This window comes from Schistocerca piceifrons, chromosome 3 (assembly GCF_021461385.2).
Source record: "Schistocerca piceifrons isolate TAMUIC-IGC-003096 chromosome 3, iqSchPice1.1, whole genome shotgun sequence".
In the NCBI taxonomy this organism is placed as follows: Eukaryota; Metazoa; Arthropoda; class Insecta; order Orthoptera; family Acrididae; genus Schistocerca; species Schistocerca piceifrons.
Genome location: NC_060140.1, coordinates 145,087,204 through 145,112,525, shown reverse-complemented (window position 1 = coordinate 145,112,525; position 25,322 = coordinate 145,087,204). Strand labels below are relative to the sequence as shown.

The 25,322-nt window shown below is 39.4% G+C and overlaps 1 protein-coding gene across 1 annotated transcript in view; it reads right to left on the bottom strand.

The window, feature by feature from the left end:
- The window catches only part of LOC124789518 (A disintegrin and metalloproteinase with thrombospondin motifs adt-1-like), a 148,198-nt gene that overhangs the window by 58,428 nt on the left and 64,448 nt on the right, over positions 1–25,322 (bottom strand). Inside the window, exons 9-10 of the mRNA XM_047256907.1 lie at positions 16,503–16,705; positions 1,550–1,731 (exon numbers count right to left, since the gene is read on the bottom strand). Of these exons, the coding sequence (XP_047112863.1) occupies positions 1,550–1,731; positions 16,503–16,705 (385 nt within the window). The remainder of the gene's footprint in view (positions 1–1,549; positions 1,732–16,502; positions 16,706–25,322) is intronic.

Below are 25,322 nucleotides of genomic sequence, written 5' to 3'. Positions count from 1 at the left end.
AATGGTGTTTCCACTTTTGGAAATATTCCTGGAAATTTTTTTCCTGAAGTGTGTTAAGGACGCTCTCCGTATTTGCCTGGATATCTTCAATTGAGTCAAATTGCTTCCCCTTCAGTGAAAATTTCAGTTTAGGAAACAGGTAGAAGTCCACAGGGGCCAAATCAGGGGGATATGGTGGTTGTGGAAGCACAGAAATTTTGAATTTGGTCAAAAATCCAACAATGGAGAAGGCACAATGAGCCGGAGCATTGTCATGATGTAGCACCCAGCTCCTTTCTTTCCAGAATGCAGGCCTTTTCTTCCGCACCTTTTCGTGCAACCGCTCAAGGACACATTTGTAGTAATTGTCTGTCCTCCACGGGTAAATTCATCATGCACAATACTGGTAGAATCGAAAATAGTCACCAACATTGTCTTCATCTTTAGCCGACTTTGCCATGCTTTTTTCGTCCGTGGTGACCTGGAGTCTTCCACTGCAAAGAACTGCGAACTTTGGTTTCAGGATCATATCAATTTACCCATGATTCGTCACCTGTAATTACCCTATTTAACAAATCTGGGTCATTTTTAGTTTGATTAATCAGTTCTTGGCACAAGTCGCTATTGTCTCTGGTCACTTGACAACACTTTTGGAATGAATTTTGCGGACACTCGACGCATATTCAGATCTTCAGTTAAAATTGACTGAACTGCATAGAAACTTAAATTAAGTTCATCAGTCATCTCCTTAATTGTAAGTCTAAGATCAGAGCGCACTAAGTCACAAACTTTCACAACATTTTCATTCATTTTTGAGGTGGAAGGTTGGCTGGACCATGGTTCATCTTCAAATGATTCATGGCCATTTTTAAATCTGTTGAACCAGACAGAAACATTTAACTGGCTCATACAATTATCCCCGAAAGCTGTTTTTAATAGTTCGTAAGTCTCAGAAGCCGATTTCCCAGTTTTAAAACAAAATTTCACACAAACTCGTTGCTTCGTTTTTACATCCATTTTCACGCAGACAGAATCCGGCAACAAGCCCTAACAGACCTGCATTCAACCAGCTGCCACAATGAATTGAGTAAAGGAAATGTAGTTTCCTGTCAGATGGCGTTCAAGGGCAAGGCAATGACTCACTCCCCACCCTCTGTGTACTTGCCCTCCAAACCACTAAGCAGTAGTGGAGCCATTCTTAAAACTTTCCAATCAATTTCATAGGTTCTCTCCAGTTTGCTTCCTATTTTTGACATTGCTTACTCACCCCCATCCCAACATTTTTTTTTTCTGTTTTTCCTATTGGCAACATAAATTGTCAAAGTTCCTTCTCTCTCTCTCTCTCTCTCTCTCTCCCTCTCTCTCTCTCTCTCTCTCTCTCTCTCTCTCTCTCTCTCTCTCTCTCTCTCTCTCAAACACACACACACACACACACACACACACACACACACACACACACACACACGTCACTGAATGTTCTTTGATGGCAAATCATTCTTTTTTATTTTGAAAACAGTCTGAAGTATGATATATAATAATCTTAATATGGTAATAAATCTATAACACTAACGATCGGAGCTCATTCTCTGGAATCCTGTTCCAAGTAATTCATTGTCGATTTCCTTTGCTCGTTGACATATTTGAGAAGCAAAGTCTCTAATAGTAGTACGCTGTACATTGGCACATTGGACAGCTCTGCAAGTTTTGAATCTCCTGTCATTTCCTTGACAGTTTATGCCACCATTTTCTGGCCTGAAAAAAAGAAATGAATAAAAGACTTAACTTGTTTAAATGTTTGGTAGCATTTTAACATAGGCTGTATTATCTAAAAGATGGAAGAAATAAAAAATCTTTTTGAAATTAAAAAAATTTACAATGTTAAATATTCTTTGTTACCACTTGTAGGTTTTTTTACCGTGAACTCCTGGGCACCAGAAGCAAATGCAAACAATCTTGTTGTTCAGTTTTATCATGTGGCAAGTCAAATGACAATATGTATCTTGCATGAAATGAAGAGAAACTCTCGGTAGATATATTGCTATTGAAGGGAGCAGTGCTGTTGTTTCTGTCTAGTCATGGCTACAAGAGGTTGTGTTATTTCTCCAAACAGCTTTTGTTATATTTGTGGTGAATACACTATTGAAAGCCAACAGAGAAACATAAGTGATTTTATGAGGAAAGTTTATTTTGCTTACTTTAAATCAAAACTTGGTGATCAAGATAAACCATGGGCCCCGCATAAGATGTGTAGAAGATGTGAAGATCTTCGTTTATGGTTTAAGGGTAAGAAAAATGCATTTAGATTTGGAATTCCTATGATATGGCGTGAGCAGAAAAATCATACCACTGATTGCTATTTCTGTTCAGTTGACATAAAGGGATTCAATTCAAAAAACAAAAGAAGCATAAGTTATCCTAACCTTGACTCAGCTATACGTCCAGTGCCCCATAGCTCTGAAATACCTATCCCACAGCCACCTTCCAGTTTGGATGAATACCTGAGTGAGTTGGAGGACGAAGTTACATTACCTCCTCAGGGTGAATCAAGCTCAGATTTTTCTTCAGACGAAGATGAAAGAGCTCAACTATTTTCTCGAAGTGATCTAGTAAGAGATTTAGGCCTTTCAAAAGATGCAGCCAAACTGTTAGGTTCCAGATTAAAAAATAAAAACCTTTTATCATATGGCACCTTATTTTCATGATACAGACACCGAGAAAAAGAATTTACCCAGTTTTCCTCAAAAGAAGGAAATTTAGTTTTTTGCAGTGATGTGGAAGGATTCATGCATTGCTTTGATATGCAGTATGACTCATCTGAATGGCACCTATTTATTGTTTCATCCAAAACTCATCTTAAAGTAGTATTATTGCACAATGGAAATAAATTTGCATCTCTTCCAATGGGACATTCTGTGCATATGGACGAAAACTATAACGATTTGGCCATTATCCTGGAAAAAATCAAATATCAGGACCATCAGTGGATGGTTTGTGGGGACTACAGAATACTCACGATGCTTTTGGGTCAGCAGTCAGGCTATACTAAATACCCATGCTTATTATGCTTGTTGAATGTTAGAGCCAGAGAAAATCACTGGACTAAAAGCGATTGGCCACCCCGAGAAACTTTAAAACCTGGAGAAAAAAATGTTATCAATATTACCTTGGTACCACAAGAAAAGGTTTTGTTGCCCTCTCTCCATATCAAATTGAGGTTGATGAAAAATTTGTAAATTCACTGCAAAAGGATGGGGACTGTTTTAAATATCTATGTACAAAATTCTTGAAGCTGTCAGAAGCAAAGTTGAAAGAGGGAGTTTTCACTGGCCCCGACATAAGAAAATATTTAACTGACTCCCTCTTTGTGGAAAATATGAATGAGAAGGAAAAAGAAGCTTGGGTATCATTTAAGGATGTAGTGAAAAAGTTTTTGGGAAATACTAAGGATCCTGACTACAAAACCATTGTTCAGCAGATGCTAGCAGCTTACGAAGCTCGAGGCTGCAAGATGAGCTTGAAGGTCCATTTTTTACATTCCCATATAGACAGTTTTCCTGAAAACCTGGGAGCTTACAGTGAAGAACAGGAGGAGCAGTTTCACCAGGGTGTCTGTGATATCAAGAGACAGTACCAAGGAAGATGGGATGTCACTATGCTTGCTGACTTCTGTTGGATGCCTAAGCGAGAAATTAAAGGTGGAAATTGGAAAAGGACTAGGCGAAGTAGCAAGGAAAAGAAGAAAAGGTTTCATAAAAAACATGAATAAGTATAATATTGTTACTATATGTCTCAAAATAATGTTTCATTGGTTGTAAAAAAACATTATGTTTGATAATTTTGAATAAATGAGTGCTTTTACCAATTTTTTGTGTTTGAATTTGCAAAAAACCTAATGTGACGGGAAAAAATGGACATCACTTCTGAAATCAGCGCATTCTACAACAAAAAATTGATTAAAAATATCTCAAGCAGCTGAGAAAAATTTTTTTGCTGACCTGTGTTATTGTCAAACAAATAGTTATAAATTTTGTATGAATAATCTGAGTAAGGGTGGTAAAACAACATTTCTTGCTATGTACACAAATGATTATTGGCAGCATTAGGAAGGTGCACTAATTTCCCGTCAGTCCATATGTTTACTTAATGGAGTTTAGTAAATTAATATATGTAAGATTGTCTTTGACTAACATATGGCTGCAGTGCCAACATGAATGAAGTCGTCAGGCTGACTAATTTTTCTGCAGTTCCCTTGTGGTGTACAAAATAGAATAAAGCCAGTTATTTTGCTCTGTTTGAAATTTAATAAAGTGATTTGAGGTTGCTAATCAACTAAGAGTCTGTGTTGCTTATGTTTAAAATGTATAAATCTTGTAATATGCCTAATCTCGTGAGTCCAATTGTAAGTTGGTGTACTGAGTAAGGCAGTGGGCCACATGACTAAGTTTTTGAATTGGCAGGCAGAACTGAATACAGGGTCTTTTTTGTATTCACCTCTTGCTCAATGAGGCTGGTTTTGGTAAGGTTTGTGCAGACAGAGAGCTGCTTGGGCTTAAGTATTATTCAGAACTTAGAAATATTTTGATGTGAAGCAGTTCATGACTTAGAAATATTTCAGTATATACCAGTTTAGGACTTAGAAATGCAAGGATAAGTCAATTATTATCTGCAATTTAGTTATATTTTTGTTTATTATGCTAGTACTGTCATTTTACATTGATGACACTTGCTTTGTTTATTTGTTGTTATATCTTCGCAATTTTCAAGTTGCTAGGTTAGTTTCATTATCGCTGCCATGCTGTTAATCATGGCGGCTCTGCTGTCTATTTGCACCAACGAAGAGCAACAATCAGTGATCCGTTTTTTGTGGCCAGAAGGCGTATCAGAGGCCAAAATACATCAAACACTTTTGGTACAGTATGGGAACATTGTTTTGCCACAACAGAGTGTCTACGAATGCATTGAAAAATTCCGAAATGGTCGCACAAGTGTTATGCACGATGTAGGGGCTGGACGACTGTTTACCGCCACAAATGAAGAAACCATTGAGTGTTCACGTGAAATGATTCTCTTAGACAGATGATTAACTATTGATGAAGTGGTACATCACCTGCAAATTAGTCACAGTTCTGCCTACGAAATTATCCACAATAGACTTGGGTTTCATAAAGTTTGTGCAAGATGGGTCCCAAAACAGTTCACACAGTTGCATAAACAAACATGCTTGGACATCAGCAAAAAACATTTAAATCGCTATGGTAACAAAGGCGATAACTTCTTAGACAGGATCATTACTGATGACAAAACATGGATCCATCATTATGAGCCAGAGAGTAAATGACAGAGTATGGAATGGAAACATCCAAATTCGCCATGTAAGAAAATGTTGAAGACCCAACCATCCACAGGAAAACTGATGCTTACGGTTTTTTTGGGATGCACAAGGTCCAGAACTGGAACATTATGGGGAAAGGGGCACAACAATAAGCAGTGTACGTTACAGTGAGATGCTTACTACCAGGCTAAAGCCTGCAATTCGAAGCAAACGCTGAGGATTGCTGTCAAAATGTGGTGTGTTGTTGCACGACAATGCCCGTCCGCATACTGCTACCCACACTGCCGAAATGCTCCAGAAACTAAAATCTGAAGTACTGAATCATCCTCCATGACGTCCCGATCTTGTTCCTTCTATCACCCGTTAGGTCCCCTCAAACAGGCATTAAGGGGCCCTTGCCTCGGATGAAGCAGTGAAAGAAGTGGTGCATTCCTGGCTCGCAGCTCAACTGAGAACCTTCTTTTATGAGGGCATCAGGAAGCTTGTACAACAATGGACCAAGTGCATTGAAATGCAAGGACACTATTTTGAAAAATGATGTTCTTGTAAGTTTCCTATTTGATTACAGTAAAATTTTATAACTACTTTGCAGGTAATAATTGACTTACCCTCGTATTTTAAACTCTGAGTGCTAGTAGACATTGAATATTTCAACCATGGTGAATTTGACACTGCATAATGACTTTTATGTACTTGCTGAACTTCAAGATTTCTCTCCAGTTTAAGTGATTTGTTGCACGGCCCAATACTGAGGTTCAGTTTCGTTACTGCCTATGAATGCTCTGCTTGCACTGCAAAATTAAACATTTTGGTTTCTTGTATCTATACTGTGTTCAATAACCATATGTGTGAGGCCATTGTACAAATAAATTTGTGTGTGAGTTTAATAAACAAAACAAAGATTAATCCTTTGGTTTTAGCCCACATTATTATCCTATGGGATCATATTCTTAATTTTTCTTGTCATAACTTGTTTTTGATTTATTTTATTATTTAACTGTTTTGTCATTGCTAAATGAAGGTGCCTCCTCATAAATGTTCCATACTTCCCTAAGGACTTGAAGCAACAGTGTATGACAAAACCCCTTTTGATCAGTTGAGACATATTCAAATCTAAAGTGGTGTACTCATCATCTGGTGATTAGGTTGCAATGAATTGACGCCTGCTGGCAATTAATTTCTCACTATTGTTGCCGAGCCCAGTGAAGTTGCAGTTGTTTGGTCTGGTCCAGGATTAATCAGTTGTAGCTAGTGAAGCTGCAGTCCTTGTCTTGGAAATCAACAATCAGTTAAAATGGTCTTAGAAATGTTGTCATTAAAATGGATATATTACAGAGTAAAAGTAATGCATCCCAAGATTATAGAAGGAAAAATGGAAATGTCTCTGTCATCATGTAGAAAGATCAATTTTCTCACTGTGGCTGCTAGCTTGGGACATTGAAAGTAGATTTAGTATATTTACCCAGACTTGTGAAATTTATTAGAACTGAAACAGATATCACAACAAACACTCAGTTTTAAAATGTAGGACTTCAAAGATAATTGTGGATGACACGATCAATAAAAGTGCTCCACTCTTCTAATACATATAAAAAAGTGCAATAACTGTGTAACAAATGTTTGTGTTGGCTTGAACTTTCTGCACGTGCGGTTAAAATCAGACAATGGAAACTCCAGGCGGGAATATGAACAATATAGGAAAAGACAGATTGCTGCATACTGTAAAGAAGACATGTCAAGTTGCAGACAAGCACAGTTAATTACAGTAAGTAGCAATCTGCCTTTTCCCATGTTGTATGCGCAGTTAGCGACTAGGCATCTTTCCTGATGGTAAAATTTGCAGTAGTATAGTCTTCTTTCAAAACAAAGACAAGTAGGCATTTTTTGTTTTCCCTTGTTTTCACATTAGGTGGGTCTCCTTCACACTGGGTCTTGAGTTCTGTAATCCTTTCCCAGCCTACTTCTCTTTACTCCCCGTAGAAGGAACTAATAGTTTCAAGAGCCTTCACATTGAAATGTGTATATTGCCAGTACTGGAATTTTGCTTTCTGAATATAAGCGCTGGCCACTCATTGTGTCTCAGTGTAATTTTGCTAATATGCAGATACAGAACTTTGTCACCTACTGCAAGTATTTTAAAGTACTATGATACCTTATTATGAACAACAAATTGCCCAAAAACAACTATTTACTATGTGCACATAAAAAAGAAGCTAAACATTGTAGCTCATATTCTGAATTTGTGTTTTTCAAGGACTGTGTGAGAAAAAGCACCATTCTCTGAACAGTGCGGCTGAACTTGTGCTCACTGATAGCCTTGAGTGGTACAGATTAAGTGAATTTGCAAGATATGTTAATCCATGGTTGGAGAGAACGAGACAGCAGGGGATGAATGTGGGAATGGAGTGCCAGAAGTGTGCCTAGTGTTCACAAGAAGCCTATTTATTTAACTAATATGGTGTTAGTGTGGAGAAGGAGTGGGTGGCAGCAGGAAGTTAAAGAAATCTAGGAAGCTGTGGAGGGAGGAGGCAAATGTAGGAGTAGAATCAATCTGCAAAATGTGAAGTATGTCTGTCTATTTTTCCAAAGGTCCTGTGTTGGCCTTGGAACAACTTCAGTCCCAACATCCTCTATACTATGTGTTTAGTATTTCTGTTTTTTAAATCATGCGCATGGTGGTGTGGAACTCAGTAGAACTCAAGCCAATATGTTAACTTTTATTACATAGTAAGAATGAAAATTATGAAATACACACAGCTTTTGTGTACTAGCTGATTGCACACATACACTAACAATAAACAGCATTTCAATTCCAAATATAATTAAACAAGATATAAAAGGAAAATGGAAACAACTGTTAAATGTATTATGTACCAATAATTGTATTTAATGTTGAATAAGAATGTGACTGAGGTAACTTGAGAAGTGATTGATGCTTTAGCTATTTGTAGTCCTTTGTGCCCTGAACCTTAGCAGTACCCTGTGGATGTTTGATTGGCAATGTTATTTATAGTTCTCTAGGAATCAAGCTTTCTTAATGCATAGAGTAGATACTCATCTACAATGATGTTGCTTCTAACATAACAGTTTAGAGAACATTGTGGTACAATATGATATGCTGTACTGACTCCACATTCACATCCGTCTGATACTATTTTCCCAGTTTTATGCACGTAGAGAGGGTATGAACTGTATCATTTTGGAATGGATTGTGCCTCTACTTGGATTCATCTATTGTAGTTCCTTTCTTTTGCAGATGTCTGGTGAACAATTTGTAAACGAAACAGTCTGTGTCTTTAACGTGCTAGCACCTTTGCCATGTATTGGTTTCCCAAGGCTTTAATTGAGCCTTGATTGTGTCTTGGTCCCCAGTGAACTCTGTCACTTCTGTGCACTTTTCCATAACCAATAGCATGTAACTCTCTATCTGATAGTTATATCAGGTGGACACATTCTCAGCATTATCAAAGAAAGGTATTACTGATGTACTAAATGCTTCTGTTGATTTTAGAAGTACACTTTCCTGCATGCATCTTCTGTGTGCTTTTGCATATTGGTGGTACAACCACTGGGTGGACACACTTGCTGAGAATCTGACAATGGCAAGACAGATGGTAATATGATATAGCCTCTCTGCTGACAGTGGTAATTTATAAGTCACATTTCGATCTCAAGCTAGCTTATGCATATTTTGTAACTTTTCTCAGAGATGTAAAATTTTCTTTTTTCGTATAACTACAATCCTAAACACCTTTAGCTCTGATTCCTACAATTAGGATGTTGTCCTAATTTGTGGATACGATTTCTAGTTAAGACACAATTTACCTTTCAGTTCCAAAATAGTTGTCTTGTGAGCAGCTACTGTATAAAAAAGGTTGTTGCTTTTACATGCAGATTTGCCCTTTATCTTCTGAGACAACAAATAGGCTGTTAGCTGTGTATTTAACGATACTGTCTACATTATCTGCTCACTCCAGCTCGGTTAGCAAGGGTTCGATGGATAAATCACAAAACCTTGGTAACGTGCTTGATTGTCTTCAACAGTGCATCTTGTCACTCAGCAGTTTTTTCACTACAGGAATCCATTAGATTATTATAAAGGCATATTAGAGTTTGGTGATCTATTAGCCAGTTGACAATCACATACTGCTAAATGTCTACAATGCACCTATGGTGTCCATCATTGCTTGATGCACAGGACCGTCTTGGAAAAGACACAGCAGTACATAATCAAGGGGGAGGACTCTCGAACCCTGATGGAGACAGTACACGAGAACTCTGGGAATGCATTTGTGTAAATCGAATGACTGAGTTCGGCACAGTCATATTGTCGCATAACTACATAGTTGAGATGGCCGACATGGCCAAATTACATGACCTGCTGAAGATTAACTTATTTCTTCACATGGTTGTAAATGTAGAGATATACAACCCCTCCCCCCCAAACAATGCCACAACTGCTAGCACTTCGCACATGCAGGTATTCGAAGTGGTGTCGCTCCCCGGTGCCGCAAATGTGCTGGTGGTCACACAACTCAACATTGCCAACTCCCGTACACAGTACCACACAAATGCGCCAACTGTGTTGCAGCCCATCTGGCCAACTACAGGGGATGCATTGCATACAAGGAGGTCTGAAGTGCAAAATAGCTAAACATGTAAAAGGTATGGCCGTCACAGTTCTGAAACTGCCCCCATTCCCAGTAAGGAGTGGAATATCCTTTGCTGGAGTGGCAGCTGGCACCCCCAGCAGCGCAGGGCAGTCAAAAGAACCTCAGAGTCATGCACAACAAACATCCACAGCAACAGACATACAGCCAAGACATACAATACCCAACACCACACCCACATCAGCTAAACCACAAAATGCAAATAACACCCCCACCCTATATCCTGAGACCACAGACTTCAGCCCAAGACAGACCACAGAAGATGCACCTACAAAGGGGCAGCCACAACGTGAGGAGGAGGAGGAGGAGGAGGAAGAGAAATGACCAGAGCAGGCGAACATGACCACACCACAAGAACACAGACAACAGGACACCAATGGGCACATACACAATTCGGACACCAACACGATAGCCCGAACAACTCACCACAGAAGCCACACAGGCGTCCCAGCTATGACTCAGACAGCTGACACACAAGCCAGTCCACAGCAAATGCCAACACAAGTACCAGTGGCTGCCAACACAATCAATAACCCACACGCTGACACTCCCAAAATTAACTCAACACTCTGAATAATAATGGAGACATTATTTCCCAGGCTCATGACCACCGAAGTAGTCATGAAGATTATGGGGTGTGTCTCACAACTCTTCTCACAGTTCATGTCGGGCTCGCTCAACTGGACTAGCAGACAAACTATTATCAGACTACTGTTTACACCAATACATGGATAACACGCCACACCAACCCTGAAACACAGTCACCAACACAAACTCAGATCCTGTTTTGGAATGCCAAACGGCATTGCAAACAAAAGAACCGAAATGGTTGTGTTCGTGGAGCAAAAGGGTATCCGAATCATCCTAATCAACAAAGCAGTGCTTACGCCTCACAAACAACTAAACATCTCATGTTATTGCATTTATCGTACCGACCGTGCAGATGGCAGGAAGGGGGGTGGTACAGCCTTCATTTTACACAAAGACGTGGAGCTCATGATCATCGAGCTCCCTGCACTTGAGAGACTAAAGGCTATGGCTGTCAGGGTTAAGTTCAACAGAGCCAACACCACACTGGTATCACTGTACAACCCTCCTAAAAACATAGTAACTCAGCATATCAGCACAGTTATCAACATAGCACCGCAGGTTATCACTGCTGGAGATCTAAACACGAAACACCCTGACTGGAATTCATGAATACATACCTCCAACAGCTAGAAACTATACAATCATGCAGTAGGCCAAAACTACATTATATTTGGGCCAGATGTCACCATGTATGTGCTAGCACAGGTCCTCAGGCCAGACATGTCAGACATAGCCCTCATCGAGGACATCACATGCACACTCAACCTGGAAAATGATCTGGACTCAGACCACATGCCTGTAATACTAAACACAGAAACAACACTGCAAGATGCAGAACCACGCAGAATACTGAACTACAAGTTCGCGAATTGGACCCTTTTCAAAGAAATGTTTGATAGTCATAGTCCGGACACCCACAAAATTAACAACATCCAACAAATTGATGAGGTGGGGGAGGCTCTTACTACTGGCATCCGAGGCACACTGACTGATACCATTTCACATACAACAGCACTCAACAGCTCTGCCCCAGGAAATCCTGGGCCTTAGCTCAATGAGGAACCACCTCAGGAAATATTGGCAGTGTACCAGGTTCCCATTCTGCACACTGCATGTCAACAGACTTCAGGATATACTACGAGAGAAAATACAAACATTTTGAAATGAGCAATGGGGCCAGAAACTCTTGTCCTGCCATGTGGAAGCTAGCCAGTCACATCACCAGGGAGAAACATTACATTCCCACTCTACAAGGACCAGATGGCCTAGCTTACTCCACGAAGGAGAAGGCAGAGCTTATGGCCACAACACTTGCAGTATCTTTCATGCCGAATCTGGCTCCTTCAGATAGATTATTCACACTTGAAATGGAACAGGAGGTTACATGACTTGTAGCTCAGCCCACTTGCAATGAAATCAGCTATCAGGTGTACCAACGTTATGAAAGCCCCTGGACCCAGTGGCATTCAAAACCATGTCTTCCAGTAGTTCACAGATAGAGCTGTAGAATACCTTGCACGCGTAATGAATGCCATATTTGAACAGCAACACTTCTCTGACTTTTGGAAGATGGCCAAGCTCCTGATGTTCAGAAAGCCAGAGAAAGATCACTCCATCCCACAAAATTACTGACCCATCAGTCTGCTGTGCTTGCTCAGCAAGATTGTTGAGAAGGTAATAATAAAACGCATCACTAGGCACCGCATCACCAATGTCACCCTAAGACTGGAGCAGTTTGGCTTTAGGCATCCCCCTCAACAACACAACTACTCCTCTGTGTAGTCAAACATACAACACACAGGTAAAACACGAACAAAGTCACAGGGGCTGTGATCCAGAACATCAAAAAAGCTTTTGACTGTCTCTGGCACAGCAGCCTTATACGCAAACTAAGTGATGCTGGTGTCCCCAACAGACTTGTACGTCTCATACAATCCTATTATCCAAGCTGCAGTACCCCAGAGAAGCATCTTGGGCCCATCTTGATGAACCTCTACATTAATGACTTTCCAGCAACACAAAACATGATGTTAGCCATGTACGTGGATGACACAGCCATGCCTGTGCATGACTGGAAACCATTGAACATAAATTCACAGGTACAGACAGCTCTCAGAACTGCCAAGCCTTGTTTTGAATGATGGCATATTAAAGTAAACATCGACAAGTGCGAAGCAGTTCTGATCACACACAGAGCGAAGCTACTTCACAAACATCAACACAGTCTACAGGTAATACTACATGCATGCCCAATACGTTTCAGAGATTAAGTCAGATATCTCAGTGTCTGGCTGGACTGGGAACTTACATGTGGGGGACCACACTGAATACTTTGCCAACAGAGCACAAGCGAGACTCAAACAATTCTACCCAGTGCTCAAAAGGGAACTGCCCTAATAGGAGGGTGTTGAAGTCCATATACACGACACTGATTAGACCTCTGATTATGTATGCAGCTCCCGTTTGGAGATAAGCAGCTCCTACATACCTGTAGATCATACAGAACAAAGTGCTATGCATCATTAGCAATGCTACACACGCACCATGGATCTTCACAATGAATACTGCCTTGAAACCCTCGAGAAGGTATTCAAAAGACACATCACATGACTATACAGGAACTCGAGACACTCGAACAATCCTTTCATCCTCCCTCTGGGAAACTATGATCACAACCATAGATGGAAGCATAAGTGGCCAAAGATGCTACTAGCTAGGGCATAACCACCTATGGCGAGCTAACATACACCCACAAGCGACAACCTCAGCAAGCCCCTACAAATCAGCAACATTGACTGGATATGCCAGCTGCTATTAAAGCTGACCAACAGGCTACAGCAGGGAAACTGACAAGCTCGCACACTAACTCGCAAACAAACTGCCAGCACTACCCTATGCTGTGAATCGGATACATGACCTATCGGACACAAAATGATGGTGAACCTAACTGCTACAGGTTTGCTGATGCTGACTGAGAAGCCAACACTGACAACCAGCAACAGCCACTGAGTAACACCACTGCACAACATCAAATGTATCGACCTGCATGATACCCACTACTAACAAAGCCTACCCTTGCATGACCTGTTGCACGCAGCGAGAAAACCATTTCTGCTCTTACAAGCCAAGAAGAAGCTTTTTCCCTTGGTTCTTGCCTTGGCACTTTTTTCCCTGTCCCCTTCAAACCACTACCATTCATTCAACTTTTGACCCAATTTATCTCCAGATGAGCACATATTAATGGTTAACCTTAACCAAATGTACGCAAACATCACAGTACCCAAACCCTGTGAGACCTCACTTTAGTGAGAACTAACCCTTATGCAGAGATGGCAGTAGACCTTTTGTGTTGGCCATCATGCCGGTGTGGGTGTTAGGGGCTCCACCTCTTTTAAAAAAAATAAAAACAAAAAATATACCTACCAACAGCTGCCTGTAACTCCATGATGACCAAATGCTTGTTACATAAATATGTCACTTCAGCACCACGATCACAACCTTAGAATCATCCAGCTTCTGGATCACTATAGCTGTAGCTGGGAATTAAGGTATTATGTCATTTCTAGTGTAAGGATTGTAGTGTTTTGAGAACTTCCACGTAAATTCTAGAACCCCTCAACCTTCCACCGTCTCGAACACACGAAATTTTAGATGTGAGTGGGGGAAGGAACTCTATCTACTGTGCGTCACCTGTCTGTGTGTGCAGATCCAAAGTTTATCATGAAAAGACGGTAGACACGGCGGTCGAACAGCACCAACAAGTACTTATTGGTCGCACAATGGAAGTTGTAATGAAAGCACACGGCAGAACCAAGGAACTTCTGTGTTATTCTGTGCTATTTTATAACTGTGACTATTGTTAGTGACAAAAGAACGTTTTAGTTGAGAAGACTTTTAAGTAACTTTTAACTTGAATTTGCTAGAGGCAAGACATGTGTATGATTCCTGTATAATCGAGTAGTAGTTATCAAGCCAACTCTGTTGTAAATGTAACTTAATTGTTTCTGATGTGAGACGATGTGGGTGACTTACAGGAAGTCAATTGTTTATGTGAGAAGTGTGAAGTTCCTGTGACTAGCATCATTCTTCGGAGAAGAAGTTTGTAGAGGTTCCAGAAGCCGGCTATTCAGAGAAGAAGATCGGCTGTGTACACCAAGTAAGTCAACTCGTGTAAGAGAAGTGGGAACTTTGCACATACACTTCACACACTCTTAGTCGTCAAAAATGTTAGAGGCTTCTGGCTGCTCATCTGCCAGTCTGTATAATTTCGTCATCTCAAGCCTAGTATGCCTGATACATTAATTTTAGTTAGGACTATAAAGGTTCAAAGTATGTATGTATGTGTGCCTCAATGAACTTAGACACAAGTTAACTCATTTTATACATAGGAAACCTGCATTCTTCTGTGGGTCATAGTCGCTGATGAGGCATACTAACTATGTCTATTGTTATTGCCAAAGTTGAATCACTATCACTGCATCCAAAAGAGCTCCAAAGTTCCCTAGTTCCCTGTTGCTGAAGATTTTCAGTTACATGTGGCTGATAAAGTGAGTATAAAACAAATGCTGTTCTACATCTACATCTACATTTATACTCCGCAAGCCACCCAACGGTGTGTGGCGGAGGACACTTTACGTGCCACTGTCATTACCTCCCTTTCCTGTTCCAGTCGCGTATGGTTCGCGGGAAGAACGACTGTCTGAAAGCCTCCATGCGTGCTCTAATCTCTCTAATTTTACATTCGTGATCTCCTCGGGAGGTATAAGTAGGGGGAAGCAATATATTCGATACCTCATCCAGAAACGCACCCTCTCGAAACCTGGTGAGCAATCTACACCGCGATGCAGAGCGCCTCTCTTGCAGAGTCTGCCACTTGAGTTTATTAAACATCTCCGTAATGCTATCATGGTTACCAAATAACCCTGTGACAAAATGTGCCGCTCTTCTTTAGATCTTCACTATCTCCTCCGTCAAACCGATCTGGTACGGATCCCACACTGATGAGCAATACTCAAGTATAGGTCGAACGAGTGTTTTGCAAGCCACCTCCTTTGTTGATGGACTACATTTTCTAAGGACTCTCCCAATGAATCTCAACCTGGTACCCGCCTTACCAACAATTAATTTTATATGATCATTCCACTTCAAATCGTTCCGCACGCATACTCCCAGATATTTTACAGAAGTAACTGCTACCAGTGTTTGTTCCGCTATCATATAATAAAGGATCCTTCTTTCTATGTATTCGCAATACATTACATTTGTCTATGTTAAGGGACAGTTGCCACTCCCTGCACCAAGTGCCTATCCACTGTAGATATTCCTGCATTTCGTTACAATTTTCTAATGCTGCAACTTCTCTGTATACTACAGCATCATCCGCAAAAAACCGCATGGAACTTCCGACACTATCTACTAGGTCATTTATATATATTGTGAAAAGCAATGGTCCCATAACACTCCCCTGTGGCACGCCAGAGGTTACTTTAACGTCTGTAGACGTCTCTCATATGCTAAGGTATCTACCTCTCAGAGCATCTGGTGATGGCAACTTCATTAGCTGCTTAGGTATTACACACCTACCAAATCATATTGGCTGTCCTCATTAGCATGGTTAATGACAGTTTATGCAGGGGAAAAATGAAGAATTGTATGGTATGGTATGTTTGTTTACTTACAAATTTAATTATCATTTACTATTTTCCCTCCAAAGTGTACGTAATTATATAATACTGAAGTGTGGTGGACATCCCAATGGAAAATATGACCATCAAGCTAATTTTAAGTTTTTGAGAACGAGCATAAAAAATGAAATGTTTCCATAAGTCAAATGTGTAACTATGTTTGTTACACTTTATTGTGTTTCTTTGAAAAAAAAAATCTTTCTGTGCCAAAAAAGGAAGTAATCATCTCCATCACATATGTAGTACCTTGGATTGTTGCAGCGTCTTGTCGATACTCGAATCCCTGTGCTTCCTGTGCTTAGTAGGCCATCATCTCCCAACAGGCAACCTGATGCACACTCAGAGTATGGAGACCATTCACTCCAACCACCATCAACTTGCTGATTTGCAAAGAAGCCTGCTTGGATAGCTGACAGTCCTCTAGTGATGCATCGACCACTGCGGCACCACTGCAATGTCATTAAAATTGCCAGTTTTTATTTACATGGAAAAACAATCATGATTGAGCATCAGTTTTTTCTCCAGCTACAGCTACTATATGGTTTAATGGAACCAAGTTGGAACACATGCATGTGTTAAGAATAAAAGAACAACATAAATTCATAAGCTGATCATCATCATCTTTTTTTTTTTTTTTTTTAAATGCATAGCCACTACCCAGCCAATCTATGGTAGTAGTTATCTTTACTCAGTTATCTTTACTCATTCCATTGTTCCTGCTCCACACAGTTTTCAAGAATCATATGTAGTATAATAAAATGAGACAAAATGCTAAGAAACACTTAATTAGAAGATGACAATTTTGTTCTGAATAATGCAGCATTACAAAGTAATTTATGAAATGTTACATTTGGCTATGCATTAATGTAATGTAAGTGTGTGATTTGGAGACAGTAGAGTGTTGTCAGGAGACTGTTTCAGTACTGTGCATCATTCTCAATATTCATATAATGGGCGAAATGGTGATTCAAACTTTTGATGCTATAGTTGGCTAACTATTGCAATGTCGTTAAGCAGCAAGTCAAGAACTGTTAACTACAGTCCATAATTGCTCAGTATGGTACAATATTGTGATAATAATACAATGGAGAGTATGGGCAATGTATGGGAAGATATTGACCTCCGAAAATAACTCCTTGTCTTAGCATCAGTGGAAGTAAGATTGAGTGGCAATATTGTAGAAGTATCAGAACTTTCCCATGTTACTTCTTTAAGCTCTAAACGTGACTATACACTGTTGACTGAGAGGTGTTTTTGTGGGATACTGTTTAAAAGAGGACTTCATATGTGTGCATAATAATCATTTGCATCAGGGCAGAACGTTTCATACCAGTGGCTAAAGGTCATACATAATACCTGTAAATTATGCAACTATCAGTCTGTGTAGCTGTGATAGAGCGATTGTGATAGAAATGTTGATGTTATAATGATGATCATCTGTGTGTTAGTGATGTCTTGAACCAAGCGTGCATGGGCATTCACTAACATCGATGTACTATTGAGAACTGTCATCTGATATGTTACTAATTTGCTGTAATGTAACCAGTTGGACTCACAAAAATATGTTTTATTATATACCCTCAAGTGGTGCATAATTGTTCAAACCCGTCACATCAGCTGTTTCTACTGCTACTTGGAAAGAAATTGTAGCTCTCAAAAAACTACACTTCATTACATTTAGAAGTACATAGCCTCAAATGCGACTTGGGTTCTGAAATTACTGGTTCTCTTGTAGTACATGCTTTTTTTACTTAATGAGTTAAGTGCAGATGGTAAAAGGTGTGAACTTTTTCTCTTTGAACATTAAAGACTGTGCCATAAAAGCATGTCATGGAATAATAAATAGAAATGTGTAATTGTATGCTTAGTGTTCCTATAGGATATACCAAAAGTAAATAAAAATTTCATCTAACTTACTACTTACTTTGCAAGCTGTAAAAGCTCAAACCTCAACTCATATTATTTATTTATTATTATTATTTTTTTTGTAAATGTCTGTTAGCACAGATCATTATTAATTGAATACTAGGACTATTGCACATCAGATAGGCATATCAAAAGCAACTGCTGACCTTCTGGAAAATATTCTTAGCAGATTAACAACAACTACAGACTGCATTCCTTGCACATTTCTTGCTCGTCCACAAGTGAATGCCTCTATTATACATGCAATCATCTCTTGTTATCCCATGAAGTGAGAAATATTCTTCTCACCCCCTCCAAATTGATAATCTGTCACTGTCTCAACCCACTCAGTACTCTTATCAATCCTTATGCCCCATCTGTGCATCTGCCTACTATCCATGTAACAAATGGCTGTTGCCGAACTTGGCCAGTGGCTGCCTGAGCCACACTGTTATGTGAAATATGCTGTTCAGGAAAATGTTGTTGATTCTAACAATCACTGCACTATCTGTGCCATCTCATGTCATCCTGCTAACATCAGTTTTTGTGAACTGAACATTGGGAACTGTAGGTCCATCATTAGCTTCATTCCTGCAATCTCTCAAAACATGTATAATCTTGTTTCTTATACTGATGGTGCAGTGGTTAGCACACAGGACTTGCAAACGGGGGCAACGATGGTTCAAATCCGTGTCTGGCCCTCCAGATTTTAGGTTTTCCATGACTTCCCTAGATCACTCCAGGCAAATGCCGAGATGGTTCCTTTGAAAGGGAACGGCCAATTTCCTTCTTGATTGTAGAAATAATCTGACCTGGTGCTTCATCTCTAATGAACTTGATGTGGGTGGGGTGTAAACCCTAATCTCCCTTCCTTCCTTTCTTCCTTCTTATTTTGAAACATTTTTATACATGTGCCTTCCACTTTGTAATGTATAGCTTGTCACTAATATTGTAGAGTAAGTGGTTCCATTTTAATTCATTGGGGTTAATTTGCATGGGCATGAGGAAACATGTAAACCACAGTACAGAGGTGCTGCTAAGGAGTTGTATCAAGATTGCCTGACCGAGTGCTACAACAGATGTCAAGAGCACAGACTGTAGACAATATCATTATAGAATATATTTGATGGATTTCCATACCAGGTTCCGTATTAGGATGACATTGCATCAAAATGGAATTTCCCTCCAAAGTTTGAACAAGAAGTCAATTTAGTCAGACCAAGGGTAGTATGACCTCTGAAACTACTTACTACAAGAAAGTGTAATTCCACAGTTTCCAGTAACACATTCATTTGGCTGTTTTTATCCTGAGAAATAATGTGAAAGCAGGATGACTTGATTTGTGACTGTAGTTGTGAAACATAAATTGCTTAGTACAGAAGAGTATCTAATGCAGATTCCATTCACGAAGTTGGAAAGAAACACTGGTTGGCTAAAGAGTTGATAAATGCAGTAACAGCACTGTCCATTAAAGTCAAGGGTCCATTCTTTAGCCCTGATCTCGGAGAGAGTTTTAATCAAGATTTATAGAAGACTATTCCCTCCAACCAATTAGTTTATGAACCTTTTTTTTTCATTTTGTGTATGAAGAGAACACTGATGGTTGCATCTTTAAAAATAAATAGTAAAAATGTTCAAGTGGCACAAAAAAATGCAAGGTCATGTTTGATAGAAAATGCATAGTCAACTGATTTTCCCTTCTTTCAAGAAAAAACTAACAAAAATGATTGGAAATATAGCTGCTACTTGGGTAAGCGTTTGGGAAGTTGCCATCTTAACTGCATAACTCAGCTTAAGTTCCAAACTAATGCATACATCCCAAATAAATTACAGTTTTATTGAACTGTAGCACCAGTTACAGTTACTGAGTCCCGCAGTTAGTTAAAAATACACTGACCACATCCTTTTATCCATGATGAATTAGGAGCTCTGCAACCGTTCAGGAAAATATCTGTTTTATTGTGTTGAATCAGTTACACTTTTTGTCGAAAGTACAAGCTATTTTTAAGTAACTAGTTTCACACATGGATTTCCTGCAGTCAGAATATCTACATGCTATGGCAGTGGTTCCCAACAGGTGGTCCGCAGACCGCAGCTATGCCAGAGGGGTTCACAAGATGCTATTAGAATAAAAAATATATTAAATATATTTCGTATGATAACAGATTTTTTTGTTTTGGCTGCTTGCTGCATGAGCAGAGCTTTAGCGAACGCTAACTTCTGCATCTAGCGTCTTCCTAGAGCCAACTACAGTAGCACACTCTAGTGCAAAACTAGAATTAGACAGAGGCAAATAGTTGTGCTGTATGCCATTAGACTGTGTGCACTGCCTCTTTGCAGCTGACAACTGACAGTCACTTTACACAGAAACTCGCATTTCAGACGACAATCGGCCCCTTGTTAATTTATTGCCAGTGCTTTAACAATGTTGTTTACATATTCAATATTCTACATTAAAATAGTAGAGTTTGTAAAATAAATACTAAACACCCAGATTTGAAGGCAAAGTTTTTGAGCAATAATCAAAAATGTAACAATAACAATGATGGCTAAATTGAAAAAGTTTTAAGATCAATATTTTTTCAATAATGAATATGTCAATGTTTTTTCTAAGTACCAAAAATAGAAAACGTATAAAAAGACTCTTAATTTGGCTTTTTTAGGTACTTGATACTGTGATATGACAAGGTACCAATCATGCTCGATGGGGGGTCCTCGAGAAAATTTTGTTGGGAACCCCTGTGCTATGGTATAGAATCACAGAGTTCCTGGATATGCTCTCCTGTGGGATAGCCACCCATGCCTTCCATGTGGTTTGTTTGTAACCCCACAAAGCATTAGCTCTGCCCCCTGGAGTATCATGACAAATTTCTGTCCAATCATATCCTATACATTTTTAATAGGCCACATGTCAGGTGATCATCCGTGCTAGATAAAGTCATACATCTTCTCAAAAGCAGGTTTGCACACCCTGCTCCACATGTGGCTGGAATTATCCTTCTCAAATATGGCACATTGTGGAGTATCCGAAAAGAACCAGAATGTATCACAATTATCACCAAGTTTTTTCGGTGTAATGAATTTTCAGGAGTGCAGTCATATAAATTCTTTTCTTCTCTTAATATTATGGCTGCATAATACCCAGCCATCTGAATCAATGGACCTTGAATCTCATCTTATAAAATTGCGACCCATGCCAATGAGCACTGTGCCATTGTTTTTAAGGTATGATCCAAAGTGCAGTACTAGACATACTGTCCAAATTAAAGATGGCAGCCATCTGGTGAAGAATTTACTTATTCATATTGTTGGCATCTATGGATAGGGTGTAGAATGCGAGTATTTCTGTAGCTGGCTCATAAAAAACAATGCTACAGGTTCCCTGTTGATATCACATAAGGCTATACGTGGAATTTGTGACAAAGAAGTCCACACAGAGTGCATGCCAGCGAGGTACATCTGTTATATGAGCGACATTCCGTTGACTGTTTGTCAAGTGCATAATGGCAAAGTCCATAGGCTTATAAGACAGGTGTTAGGGGTATATAATCAGTCATTTGATTCAGAAGATGGATGACCATTTCACAGAAAAAATATCAGACAAAAAAGGAATTGGTTATAGCTGCTCTCTTGAATTTTAATTGACATATCATACATGTTTATCATTGTGATGCCTGGAACCATAGTAGGGAGATCCTATGGCCCTGGGGACTACCAAAACTTCCTCCACATCTCCCTCTGAAAAACTACTTTTCTGTTATTTTTTCTATGCATATTTACAAAAATTTTAATTTGGGAGTAAGTTTACTAAAAATGAAGCACAGCAATGAGCAAAGAACATTAAGAAATTCGATGCTTTAGCATGTATGAGAGTTCCATTTTTACTCGATTTACAATGAAATACCTAATAAATAATTAAGGCCTACTTTCAGTAGTCTTACGGCACAAGATGCGTGAGCAATGCAAACAATTACCAATGGCAGAGCACGTGTATATGTAGTAACCTTGGAGCAGACATTTGTTTATACAAGAGTTCCATGTAGATGAATGATTCAGTTGCCTATAAGCATTACAACTAACTCCTGTATTATTAATCCCCACATAATTCTTTTCTATTTGCACAGTAGATTGTTATCAACCAAAACTTGGGAGCAGCAACAATAATGGCTGGAGAGAGAAGTAAATTACATTTCCCCACTGTCTGTCTTGCTTGCTTTGTCCACCAAGTGTCTCACTCCAACCCTTACTCGTCAAAAATAGGCAGAAATCTGAAGCATTCAGTCAAACAGCATATTTGCTTCAGCGTGTGCTTGCTGAACAATGAGATCCTACAATCCAAAAACATCAAGTTTTGACAACCAGCTTGACAGCAATGGTATATGTATGTCCATTGCTATCTGCCCACTGCATGTCTTGATGCTGGACAGTAGACATTAATGGAAAGGAATTTGGCAGGAAAGTCCCACTTTAAACTGACAGTGTCAAACACCAACACAGAGAGGTTTCCAACTGTTGCAGTAATCTAGTGTCAAACCCACACTGTGGATGAAGCTTTACAGTCCCCAATGGGTGTATGGACAAGAGTGTGGTCATCCTATGCTGCAGTCACAGTCACATCACATGGTTCAGTAACTGCTTCTTATTATGTACAGCTCTTCTACCCAATGGCTCCATACACAAATCAGTGTTGTAATAGCATTCCCTGTGTGAGCCAAAATGTCACAGTATTCTGCCCCACTGAAACTCCCTCACAAATTGATGTTGCACAACTTGACATCAGTTGGACACACAGACACTATCTTTCAGATTATCATTTCATTGTATGCCTCTTTGCTGACAAAAATAGTGTAACACTGCCCATTCTAATCACACAGTACACTCCTTGCTTGGGTTCTCTGTATCCCACTATCTTGGTAGCACTTACTGCTGGTACATTGTTTGGCTTGTTATCTGGGTTGGGATTCATATGAATCATTCTTTTCTAATCTACACTAACTGAATATATATGTGTCAAAGCTGACAGTTATTCAGTAGAATAATCTTCATCTTATTATGAATCTGATTTCAATCAGAAATGCGTTATATTTACCAGGAGACAAATGGACTGACCAATACTTAGACATATGAGGAAGTGTGATCAAAAGCAATGCAAATTTTTAATTTCACAGGCTTTATAAATCTGATTTTCAAAATTTTTTTCATCTAGTTGGTACACATGTTCCTGATGTATGTTTGCATTTTCAACTGTTGTCAACAATCAAAAATGCTATATTTGTTTGCAAATGCTTGGCGAATTTTTACTTTCAAAAAGGATGGATCAAAGAATTTGTATTAAATTTTGCTTGAAAATGAAATAAAGTGCAGCACCACATTTGAAACGTTAACTGTGGCTTTTGGAAAATCTGCTATGAGTAATATAAGAGTTTAAAAGTAGTATAAACTTTTCAAAGAGGATCAAGAAGATGTTGAAAATGGCAATCATCCTCAACACCTTAACACATCAATTTCTGACAACAATGTGGAAGAAGTAAAGAAAATGGTTCTGCAAAATCACCATCAGAGAGATTGCTGATGATATTAGCATACCCTTTGGCTCATGCCAACCAGTTTTTTTTTTTTTTTTTTTTTTTTTTTGGGGGGGGGGGGGGGGGGGGCATGAAACGTGTAGGAACAAAGTTTGTTGAAAAATTGTTGAGTTTTGACCAAAAGTGACATCACATGAACATCACTCAGGAATTGCTAAATAAAGTCAGTAACAATCCAGAGCTTTCGAAGCTGGTTATAACAGGTGACGAAAGATGGGTATACAGGTATGACATTGAAACCAGGCCAGTCATTCCCATGGAAACTGCCTGAAGAGACCAAAAAAAAAAAATAAAAAAAAAATCGAGAAGTGCAATCACATGTGAAGGTTCTTCTCATTGTTTTCTTCTATTACATATGGTCCTACAGACAATAAGGAATATTACCTGGAAGTTATGTGCTGTTTGCATGAAGTAGTCTGAAGAAAATGACCAGAATTGTGGCAGAACCACCTGTGGAAATTTCATCACAATAATGCTCCTGTTCCTGCACCATTTCTTGTTCGTGACTTTTTGGTAATGAAAGAAAACCATTATGTTGCCTCAGCTACTGTATTTGCTGGACATGGCCCCTGTGACTTCTTTCTATTCCCAAGACTGAAGAGAACCATCAAAGAACATTGTTTTGTCACCACTGATGAGATGATAACAGAATCATTAAAGGAGATGAACACTGTAACAAAAAGTAAGTTCCAGAAGTGCTTCCAAGACTGGAAAAAGTGCTGACACAAGTGTATTATATCTGAGGGGGCTTACTTTGAAGGGGACAAAGTTGATGTTGAATAATAAATAAAGATTATTTAAGAAAAACAAAAACTCCCATTACATTTTGATCACACCTCATGCAGCTCCTATTTCAGCTAATAGGGACATAAAGTAAATAACAGCAGAGCAACAGATTACAATGTGTTGAGAGAGAATGAGGAGCAGCTACAGGAGAAAATAAGTAAAATGAAATGTAAATAAACAAATTTAGCAAGCAGTAATGGGAAAAAGAATCTTTGGATATCAGGCTAATGTGCAATGAGTCTTGGAGGATCACTGGATGAGAGGATATGATGTAGAGGAAGTTCAAAACCTCAGAGATCAGGAAATAAATATTTCATATGGTATAGCAGACTCTTGGGTCGTGCTGTGCTTGAGTACTGCACTTCCCCAGGTGCACAGTTTGTCTGGGTCAATTCAGAAGAAAGTTTTGCTAATGTTAGTCATTCCATATTGGAAACAACAAACAAAAATTGGAAAGACAATATCTTAGCCCATGAATGGTAGATTGCACATAGACCCAAGTAACATATCAGGAAATTGTGCTAGCTTTTTGGATATGGTGTCACTTTTTTACGAGCTCTGCATCCAGGCCATGAGGGCCCAAGGGATGTAGACTGGCAGCTGTGTTATCCTCTGCCTTGTGGCATCATTTGAATGTGGTATGGAGGGGCTTGTGGTCAGCACATTGCTTTCAGACTGTGGAGCTACTACTTCTCGTTCAAGTATCTCCTCAGTTGGAATCATGAGGCTGAGTGCACCTTTCATCAGTCCTCCCACCAAGACAAAAAATCCTTGGCAGTATGGAGAATCA